This window comes from Gouania willdenowi, chromosome 8, assembly GCF_900634775.1.
Source record: "Gouania willdenowi chromosome 8, fGouWil2.1, whole genome shotgun sequence".
Taxonomy (NCBI): domain Eukaryota; kingdom Metazoa; phylum Chordata; class Actinopteri; order Blenniiformes; family Gobiesocidae; genus Gouania; species Gouania willdenowi.
The window spans coordinates 15,019,231-15,030,404 of record NC_041051.1 but is presented as its reverse complement, the minus strand read 5'-3'; the positions used below and the strand labels follow the sequence as shown (position 1 = coordinate 15,030,404).

The 11,174-nt window shown below is 36.7% G+C and overlaps 1 protein-coding gene and 1 non-coding gene across 5 annotated transcripts; both read right to left on the bottom strand.

The window, feature by feature from the left end:
• Window positions 1-272: 272 nt before the first annotated feature.
• tedc2 (tubulin epsilon and delta complex 2) lies at window positions 273-10,297 on the bottom strand. Of its 4 annotated transcripts, none has more exons than XM_028456248.1 (10): window positions 10,209-10,297; window positions 10,013-10,146; window positions 9,583-9,650; window positions 7,638-8,211; window positions 7,491-7,544; window positions 7,315-7,393; window positions 7,037-7,175; window positions 4,090-4,185; window positions 2,451-2,644; window positions 273-2,349 (listed from the first exon to the last, which is right to left on the bottom strand). In XM_028456248.1, exons 2-10 carry the CDS (start codon window positions 10,114-10,116, stop codon window positions 2,200-2,202), a joined length of 1,458 nt encoding a protein of 485 aa, XP_028312049.1. In that variant the 5' UTR covers window positions 10,117-10,146; window positions 10,209-10,297; the 3' UTR covers window positions 273-2,199. The 4 variants fall into 4 exon arrangements, with proteins under 4 accessions (XP_028312049.1, XP_028312048.1, XP_028312047.1 ...); XM_028456247.1 differs by having other exon boundaries at window positions 10,013-10,162; window positions 10,209-10,295; XM_028456246.1 differs by having other exon boundaries at window positions 10,013-10,134; window positions 10,209-10,266.
• Window positions 9,869-9,942, bottom strand: trnat-agu (transfer RNA threonine (anticodon AGU)). The gene has a single exon. It is a non-coding gene; the product is annotated as a tRNA-Thr (tRNA).
• Window positions 10,298-11,174: the final 877 nt, after the last annotated feature.

Sequence of the window (11,174 nt, the reverse complement as noted above, 5' to 3'; positions counted from 1 at the left end):
AAAGTAAAATGGGATCTTTCATTAAATGACAAAAAGAGTATGAGAAAACAGTGTAAACCATAAGGGCGTGAGACCAAGATAACCTGGTAGGGGCACGGCCACATTGGTGAAAGTGAAGGATCTGAGCTGTGCATTGCCATCAATCTAACGAAACAATTCACAATTTGCACTTCACTATACGACATATACAATATACATTGCAATATATCACGATATCAGTAATTACATATTTCACCTTTACAAGTACAAAAGGGTATGAAATTTATTTGATGTTTTAAACTTGCGAGAACAAGTAAATGGTAACTAACTGTAACTCAAGTACCAATATCAAAAACAAGTGTCATGTTTATCAAACTGACAAATTACATTTCTCAAAAAAGTTGAACTTCTGCTTTTACAACAGATTCTGATTCTGTTCGGTTCTTAAATTCTTTACAAAAAGGTAACCACATACATCTATCAAAGTGCCCAGTATATTTCATAGGCAGTGGTTATCCATACGGTTGCCGTATCAATATACCGACATTCTATCCGTACGCAGCACCCCTATTTGGCCAGTTTAGGTCGCGTGACTAAGACTAAACCTTACCCTAAACCTAACCCTAACTCTAAAATATGTTGTGATATTGGGTTATAACCTAACCCTCACACTAAACCAAATCTTAACCTTAACCCTAAGACGCTATGTTGTACTTCGGTAACTGCATCAATAGCATCGGAGGTTGTCCGTACGACAACCGTACGAATAGACACTTTCTATTTCATAAGTGAGGTAGCTTAACAAGGTTTGATGTGGTTCACTGACACCTCGTGACCGGGCATTTATGTGCTATGCATTTGTTAGCGCAAATAAATTGTTATTTTCGTTAAAAAACATGATATATGATCCATGCGATAATCGCATGGTGAAATATCGTAATGTATCGCCGAATCCATTTTTTTTTACACCCTAATTTGAGGTGGTGACAGCCAAAGTTGGACAGCATGCAGGTCACGGGAAAACTACATTGCGTGGGTGCCACTCACACTATGGGACTCGTGTGTAGTGTTATCATGATGCACGGATGCTACCCCTGCTTCCTCGTGTCATGCACTTCTTCACGCACACATTCTGTTCCAAGACTGCATGGGTGGACCAGAAGTCTGCAGCACATTGCTACCATCTTGTAAAGATGACATGAGACTGCAATCTGCAAAAGGAAAACACTTCAGGTTTTGGAAATGTAGAGATGGAAAGCATGAAGTGTTTGTGTGTGTGTGTGTGTGTTGGGGGGACATTAAAAAAATCATACTGACAATATTTTTACATCATTCTGTTACTTTGCTATTTGAAGATAGAAGCATGTGGGGAATTAAACCCCCCAGAAGCATCATCTGTGAGTGTGCGTGCATGTATGAAGGTTGGTGCACCAGAGCTAAAACACCCACGTCCTGCTGTGTGAACCCACCACCACCTGTCGCCCAGTCTGGCACAGCCCCTGCCATTGACACGTCATCTGTGGGCACAAATCTGTGGGCACAAGCTTTGTAGGTTTTTCCAATTTCAGTTCAATGTAGGATTCAAAGTGTTTTATGGAAAAACAATATGGGGCATTATTAGAGTGGGGGGCTGAGAGGTCTTCAAAGACTGAATGAGGACTTGATGTTGAAATCATGGTTTCAACGAATTTATGAAGTCAAGATATATCAGATAGTATTGTTTTTATTGGAAATACAATACATTGAAAAACTCCAGCTTTTTCAAGTCCAGCTGGGGACACAGTGGCTCACATACATTCATAAAATTACAAAAAAAAAAAGTAGTTGTTTTTTCCCCCTTAGTTTACACCTCAGAATAACATCCACCCCTAGATCTAATAATACCTGAACACGGTGCTAGGAGACACCTACTCTGAGGTCACTTCTTTTGAGAATGTAGTGCCCCCTGCTGGCAAGGCTAATGGGCTTTAAATTCAAGAAATTGTGCAGTAAAAACTAGAAACATGTTTATTTTACACCATGAGAATTATTAGAAAGAACAATAAAATAGTGTTGTCACAATTATTTTATTACATTCTGATGTAATAAATATCTGTGATGTCATTCATACATGGAAGTTCTGAAGTATTTTGAAAAGAAATGTTGTTCCATTCCCTATACATGCTGAAAATGTAGAAGGTTACTTAAATCTACAATCAGCCCTTTCATTAACACCTGCAGTCAGTCATGCTCAGAGTCCAGGACGATGGCTGGGAAGCGCTCCCCTCCTTCCCCAAGCAGCGAGTACAGATCTCTCAGCACACTTGGGTTTGGAAATCCAGACTCCGGCACTGCGGACAGAAGCTGGGGAGCGAGAGCCTCCGATAAAGCCTGCCACACAAAGAGGTTAAACACGATTCATTAGTACATTAGCACAGCTGTGTTGCTAATCATCAGCCATGTAATTATTGCTGATGCGGCGCCCCCCCTACCTGTTGGAGGGAATTCTCCTGTTGCAGAAGTGCAACCGTCATCCGCAGCCTCTCCAGCTCTTGGAGCTCTGCCTCGGTTGTGTAGGTTACAGAGAGGGGCAGGGGTGCAGTCATCCCATCTGCCCACACACAGCTTGCTTCAGTGGCACAAAGACAGCCTCCCTCCGGACTCCATCGATTCCATGCTTTCCATTCTGACGGAAAATATAGTTATTTTTAGAGCGCGAGCAACCGTACCCTAAAACTTTTTTCTGCTCTGTTGCCTCAGCTTTAAATAGCGAGACCCTTGCTAAGCTACGTCAGGAGAGACAGCTTTAAAAACCCTCCATCACAGGGAGGGGGATCTGTGAAGGCCAAGGAAAGTACTAATCTGGCACTGAGGTTTTGTGCCAGCTCTATTTTCATTTTCCGTAAGCCAAGATGGAGAGACTGTATTAGCTCATTAGCACAGTGCATTTTTCACAAATAATATCCCCCCCCCAAAAAACATTAAAATACAATGATGTTTACACTCTCTGTGTGATCAGTTACTGAAAATACAAGCCAAATCATTTTCTGAGAGGTAATGTTGGTGTGAATACACACAGACTGGTTGATGTGCGTGGGCGTAGACACTGGAAACTTCTCTGGCTTAAGCAGCACGCGTGATCTGCACATGAGCTTTAATCTGGTAATGATAAACACACCCTAATCCATGAAGGTGACAGGGTCGTCTGAGTGGCGTGATTGGAAAAAATGACTGGGCTTTAAGCTTAATTACAACTGTATCACTGAAGCTCATGGAAACTGTACCAGGGTATTTTCTGTCACCAGCACCTGAGTGATACCCTGATACTTCTACATGGATATTCTGACAAAGCAGTCATGGGTTTCAAAAGGTATGTTGTGATTTACAAATATATTGTTTCCAAGGAATGTTTATAATATATATAGATATATATATATATAATAAATCTACTTTGTAGTACAATCACATAACTACAGTTTAGATGAGGGGTCATCAACTTTTCTTAAACTGTGGGCTACTTCATAGGTAGTGAATAGTCAGAAGGGCTACCAGTAAGAAAAGTACTTCTTAAATACTAAATGTTCATGTTTCACTTTAATTAAAGGGTAAGATAATAAGGAAGGCTAGCAGTAACTTAAAAAGGTAGGAAATGTTGAGGTTTTGACATGAAACACTTTATTTCTCCTAATTTTTTTGAAAAATCCCCTTGATTTTTTGTTTAAATATCTTATATACAGCATATCGTACTATATATATATAACATAACACTGACCATACATAGATCTCCAACACTTAAAAACATTTGTCGCAATGTTTCTGTGAAAATGACCATTAAATGATGGTTAGTTAATACTAAAACTTTATCAACAACATTTAACTTTACTAAGTAACAACTACATCTCTCATTAGTGACTAGAGCTCCTGAGGGCCGCTCACATGGTCTATGAGCGCTACCTGGGGCCCACGGACACCGTGTTGGTAACCAATGGTTTAGATCATGTGAATTATTTGAAAAAATATATGACCTTTTCTATATTTTATTTCCATGAATATTAAAGTATGTAGTGACGGACCAAACAGCTTTTCAAAATGTATTTTGATTATAAAAAAAAAAAATCAATAAATTCCTACCTTGTATCACTTGATCAGCCTGGTTACGAAACTCTTCCACGGTGTGCTCCAACTCTTCCTTCGTCAAACTCAACTCAGTCTTTCCTTCGTCACTAACTGTGCAGAAGCATAGAAATACCTAAAGTCATTCATTTTAATATTAATGGAATTAAATTTAGATCTGGGGTGAGAATAACTTTCCTCCAGGGCCACATTCCTGCATATTTTAGAAGCCACCGTGCTTCCATGCAACCCTTCATAACGGTGAGATCCTCATGCAGCACTACAGAATAACTGACAATGATCTAGTCCCTGTAATAAGGTATGCTGAAGAAGAACAAAGACAAACAGATAAATGGGACTTCTAACCTTGAATTGCCCATCACTTATTCAGATTCAGTGTAATTAAACTGTGCATTCAGTGATCAGATCATGGGCACCATTAGATTAGGTGATGTTTGTGAGTTGCTGAAAAGAACCTGTCATTAATTTTGAAGCTCTTCTGCGACGAGTTTGCAGGAAAGAGGTTTTGATAGTTAAGAATGAACACAAATGAATATAAATGGTGAAAAAAAAAAAAAAACACTAAAATCAATCAACAAGAGCACTCACCTCTGCCAAGCGCCAAATCTCCTCTATCAGATATTAACAGTTATGTGGAAGTGATCCTTCCATTTAGAATTAAGACCAATCTGAGCATTAATACAGGAAAGAACAAAGGGTTTTGTCTTTGTAGCCCATTTGTGTGGGTTTTGTTGGTGTTTTTCAATTTATTTTGTCTATTTTCTTGTCAATATGGGACATTTTTGTTGCCTTTTTGTGTGTTTTTTGAGTCATTTTGTGTGTTATTGTTGTCATTTAGTGTATTTTTCTGTCATTTTGGGCACTTTGAATGTCCTTTTGTTTATGTTTTTGTTTTTGTAGTCATTTTATGTTTAAGTGGTTTTTTAGTGTGTCTTTGTTATCATTTTGTGCATTTTGCTGTCATTTTTTGTGTTTTTGGAGTTTTGTGTTATGTTGGGCTTCATGCAACCTCCAAACTCATGAATTACAATTTTGGGGCCGCAAAAAATTAGACCGAGGGCCGCATGACTGCTTTAAAGGCTTGGAAGAAATTCCTATACGAGTTAATAATGATACAGTAGGTCCAAATATACGGGAACCCCTTTTTCGTTTTTGAAAAATCACGATGATATACTCAGTCCAGATCAGATCTGGATGAAACTCAGTGTGGTAATTGAGGAACCAACCTGAAATTACATAAAGTTCGGTCAATTACAAACCGGGATAGGAAAATCTTTATCGTTGCCAATGATGATATATATATATATATATTTATTTTTTTAACTAATCTAGAGGTATATTGATCTGAATCCCCTCCAAAATGTAATGAAATCTTCCATGGCATAAGGTCTACCTTTGGTCAAAATCTGTACTTTTGACATAATCCTGCTAAAAGTGAAACAGTGAAAATATGACTTTGTTGGCGGAGGTCATGAATATAACTGGTGAAAATAAAGGCTAAACTCAATTAACAACTAAATGTTTATCACTAGTCTTAGAACGTTAATCATGTAATGGATGCTGCGCTTGCTTTATCCAAGATACAAGCCTTCTCTAATGCAATATCTCTAATGGAACACTTGAATGAGCTTCATCTAAAGTTGGGTAAAAAATTTATTTAATTGATTTATTGAATTTGTAGATAAAAACTATTTTTATTTTGAAAATTCAAGTTTAATAAAAAAAAAAAAAAAAAAAACATTTCTTTAACTTTTTGGGGGGTTTTTTTCCCACCAGTTTTTTCGGACTTTTTCGCATTCCGTCCTTGTGGGTTACCGTGTGAGCCAGCCCCCTCTTTGTGTTTACCCTTTGAGTAGGCTATATGTGTGCCACAGACATGTTTCATTTTTTATTCGCACTATGCTGAGATACTATGGGAAGAGTTCATTATTTTTTTTTTTGTAATGTTATGTTATGTTATAAAATATGTAGTTATCTGATTTATTAATCAGAAAATTTAAGCTACTGTGAAGTTGCTGTTGCACTTTTGCTTAAACCTGGGTTAAAGCTTGAAATTGTTGAATGACAGAGCCTCATTTACTTTTTATTTTTGGATTGTTTTATGCTTTTTAACTCTTTAGGACAATCACAGCAATAAAGTTGCACTTTTGACAATATAAATCTGATGTCTGCAGTCATTAGAAAAAACAACTGAAAATTGAATCTCAATTTTTTCTTTAAAAAAAAAATCTGATTTTTTTTAGGCCAGCCGTAGCTTTATCATATGCTTATACTTCATCTTCTGGCTAATTTCCTTCTTCACCACAATGTATGGACTGAGCAAACACGTTACTACGAATGCCATTCTGCATAATCCATCATATTCTTACTCGTGAACATAATATCGTGATTTTTCACAATACTTTAACCCAGTGTTTTTCAACCTTGGAGTCGGGACCCCATGTGAAGTTGCCTTGAGTTTAAATGGGGTCCCCTGAAATGTCTAGTAATTGATCTTTTTTTTTTTTTTTTTTTTTTAATTATTGATTAAAAATTTGCTTTTGACATTTTTAAATTCTTCTTCTTTTACAAATTAAAACAACACACTATCTTAAACAACTGTATTCTATACTTTCACTTTGTCAAATGTACATCTAGTTAATAATAATAAAATGCAGTATAAAAATATCTGAGCTGGCACAACTTGTTACTAATACTGGTAACTCTGTGTTTGTAATACAGTATAACAAACTCGATCAAATATGTCTTTAGGGTTCACCAGAAATTCTTGATATCAAAATGGCGTCAAAGTTGGGAACCACTGCTTAACTTCAAGCAGTACCACCCCCTGACCTGGAGAGGGATCCCTACATCTTCCTCAAACTTTGTGGTGCCGATTTTCAACCACAACTCTTTTTGATTTCATCATTCCCAGCTTACCAGTGTAGTTTTTGACCAGACTTACCCAGTTCCCTGTGGGTTTTGGAGGTCGGTAGTACATCATTTACTGGGCGGAGCTGCAAGAGGTCACGCCCTCTATGAGTCAGCCTGTTTAATAGAACTCTGGTTTGATCTGGACTTCCACACGGCCAGTCCTTAGGGAACTTGTGGCCAAAACTGTCAAGGTCAAAACACTGTATGAAGACAATCTCAATGAATAAAAGTGCAATTACACTAATTCATTTAAAACGACAGTGATATGATTCTGTCCTGCTACACAAGCAGCGAAACAACGAAGGATACTGTAGTTCTCATTCTCTCCATGAAGCGACTCCTCCCAGCCACATGTTTCTGATTTACAGCAACGACTTTGTCCCACAATCTGCACAAAATATAGAGTTTTCAAATGTGAGAAAAAACAACCCAAACATAATTTGTAAATTCTGGTAAAAAATAAATAAATACTATTTTTCAGTGACCTGTTTTGTCTTCTCTTTAACGATTTCCATCTTATCGCCTCTCCAGGAGGAACCCTGCATGATGCAAAGAAATAAAGAAAGGAGAAAAAATGATGTAAACAGATAGGAAATATATAAGGATTGACTGATACTCTGTGAAGAGCGTACCCATCCTGCTGAAACACACCGCTTTCTCCAGATTTTTCAGTATGTGAAACAGTAGTAACGCTATTGGGAGACGTCGTGGAGACAGACGCTGATTTCTCCAGGTTGTCATCACACAGCATGTTGTTCCGAGTGTTCTTGTTTTTAGACAGCCGAGTGGAGATGTCATTAGCAGAAGCAGACGCTGAGGCAGCCTGATGATGCACTAGCCCAGCTGATGAGGCAAGATGCTCTTGGATTATGTTTCTGTTATTTGTGGTTTTGGAATGTCCAGACCTAAAGCTAGCAGCATGTCGTGAGCTGGCTGACGATCTGTCCTTATGGTTCCCCTTTCTTATCACACATGCAGGTTTTGAGCTTGATTTAGTGATTTTCTGACACCCTTTAATTGATGCAGACATTGTTCTGTCATTGGCTGAGTCAGCTCCAGGGCCTTGTTCTTTTTCACATCCGGGGAATTTGTTTCTAACTGTGTGTTTTTTAGAGGAATCAATGCCACTGCGTATCTTAAGGGCTTTTTCCAGAGCTTGGTCGAGCAGGTCAATATCATCCTTCTGCCCTGGAGGGGAAGCTGGATCTGAAAATGGAATCACACAAATATCATTGCTGTGTGTGTTCCTCTTGAGTGAGTTGGACATCTCTATTTAAAAAAAAATGTTGAAATGTTTTTGTTCAATGTTTAATAAAGTTTAATAAACTCTAGCTTTCAAGATTTCAGTGTTGATTTAGTTTAATGGTGTTAGCCATTTTGAGCCTATACTATGAAGCGAGATTACCTCATATCGCGCAAACTTCCGGGATTTAATCAGTGTGTGCTGTCCTACAAAGCTGGCTAACGTTTTACGGAGCTAAATCACCATGGTAACTTAGGCTGAACGACTAACCTGGTCGAGACCAGGTTTTGTTCTGGCTCGGATCTTAGCGAGTACTAAAGTCCCGTCTCCTGACTTTTTGATTTACGCTGTTCTGTATGAATGCAGCATCAGAGCCACGCAAAAAAGGTAAAAATGAAATAGAAACTGATCAGTATCCGTTTAGTCTCACTAATTTAAGCATTAACACTCAATTCAATCAATTCCAGCATTAATTACTTGCTGCTTTTACTGCAGCAACAGTGTTGTTTTTGGTCTGAATTGTGGATATTAATTCTTCAGATTTTTAAAGAATTATTCCTCAATTGTGCCCGCTAACGGAGATAATCCAGGATATAATTATCTAGCTTTGTAGTTTAGGCCCTTTCTCTCTAGGCATTTATGATGGCATGTTCTAAGTAAGCAATGAGCAAATCTAATCACAGTAAGGGCCACAAAAATGTGATTGTCCAATCCGAGGGCTACATTATCAAAATTCATGTCAGAATTTAGAATAAAAAACAATCAAATTTTTAATACAGGAAAGAAAATGGGTTTTTGTCTGTTTATTGTCTTGTAAATTCCTGTCATTTGTAGATTTTTTTTTAAATGTTTCACTTTTTTGTTGTCATTTAAAATTTTCTTCCCTCATTTTATGTATTCTGTTGTTGTTTTGTGTGAATTTTGTTCATTCTTGTTGTTATTTTGTCTGTTTTTTGTCATTTTTTTGTGTGATGAGAATTTATTTTTTATATATATGTATTTTTAGGTTGCTGTTGTATTTTTGTGTGTTTTTATGTCCATTTTTTTGTTTGTTATTTTCTGTGTTTTTGTGCATTTTATTGTCCTTTTTTTATAAAACTGTGAGTTTTTGGAGCCATTTTCTGTGTTCATTTTTGGAGCCGCACAAAATTAAACCAAGGGCTGCATGTGGCTCCTGGGCCACCAGTTGCCCATGGATTTAGGATTATATGCCACACAAAGCAAAACACAACATTATTTTATATTTATTTCCTTTTTTGCAATGATTCAACATTTCTTAGCTCTGTATTCTCTGACCAGTATTATGCAAAAACTTACATTAATTTCACAATTACCTGCAGCCGCATCTCCGGCCTCATCCTTTACTTCTGACGCATCAAAGCCTGACTTGGGCTGTGATACCCTGTGGGAAAGGATCTAAAATCACTATGGGTTCAAATAAATATGGGAAAATAGAGCTTCCAACACTAATAACAGCAACATGGACCTTTAGAGTAACCCGAAACCTGAGGATATGAATTACAGAATCATAGCAGTACTTATGATTCAAATGCCATTTCTTAAAATTACCTTTAATATGGGATTTAAAGCATTCAGTCATGTGTACATATAACTATCAAAAGGCACTGCTGGGATTCGAACCCAGGATCTCCTGTTTACTAGACAGGCGCTTTAACCAACTAAGCCACAGCGCCTGATGCCTGTTGTGACCATGACATCAGCTTTTGATCATGGTGTACCGTCATATGTTGCATGGTTACTTACAAGCTTTTCAGAATTTCTTTTAACAGCCGAATATTAGCATCGATCTCGGCTTGTTGGTCTTTGTAGGCCCTGATAGTTTGTTCCAGCGTTGACAACAGCGACATGCTCACGATCCCAGTCCTCTGCGATTAAAACTGAAAAGAATGAAAACTTCAAATGGATGAGCGTCAGATTAAAAAACTGCGCGAATACTTACATGAAATACCGCCAAGTGAAAGAAAAACACAAACATGAGGGAAAAAGACTAGATCGCGCTGACCCGCGAACGGATGCGGAAGTCAGCTGGATCAGAAGAAAAAAGAATGAACAGTTTGAAAATTTGACATTACGATATCTTCTTCTATTGATATATTTGTTGTCTTCTTTGCAGATTTTTTTTAATTCCGAAAATTACCTTTAATATTTGTAGCTCAGTTCTCAATGTCGCAAAACAACGATAAAACAAAACAAAAAAAACAAGAAAAGAAGAAAGTTAAAAACCCTTCACTCTCGGTGGAAGTGACTAATAAAAACACACAGAAAATGAAGAAATTATTACTATTAATTATTATTATTATAATTTTTTATAGCTGCAGCTATGAATACTTGTTTGTGCCAAAATTAAAATTGAAGAAATTATTATTATTATTATTATTATTATTATTATTATTATTATTATTATTATTATTATTATTATTATTATTATTATTATTATTATTAAAGCTGCAGCTATGGATACTTGCTTGTGCCAAAATTAAAATTGAGTGGTACAAAATATTTACTTTTATCCTTAATTTTTAAACCCCATGACTTCTGAATGGATTTCGTCCCACGTGGCAAAATTATAGTCACGTTTTTATTAGTTGACAAATATGCATATTTTTAAAATAGTTTTTGTTCACATGTATTTTTTATTTCATTATCATTATTCATTGTCTCGTTATTATCACAGACAAAACCTCAAACTATGACGGAATTATTTATTCATTTATTTTTTACAAAATTAACACTGCACTAAACAGTTAATCAACAAGATATCGTTGCATGGATTTATATTATTTAACACTTTAAAGGTTTTTTGTTTTTTTTTTTGTTTTTTTTGAAACATTGCTTTTCAATATTTTCCACTGATGTCGAAAATGTGGAAATAAAACATTGATTTCGAATTTAATGTAGATCATAC

Bases quoted from the DNA above. Each gene is read 5' to 3' on its own strand.
- tedc2 (XM_028456246.1), bottom strand. From the start codon at position 10,244: ATGTTTGTGTTTTTCTTTCACTTGGCGGTATTTCAT. The intron at 7,394-7,490 runs GTCACTGAAAAA...TATTTTGTGCAG, and splicing joins TTAAAGAGAAGACAAAACAG to ATTGTGGGACAAAGTCGTTG. The intron at 2,645-4,089 runs GTAGGAATTTAT...ATTTTCCGTCAG, and splicing joins GGCTGATCAAGTGATACAAG to AATGGAAAGCATGGAATCGA.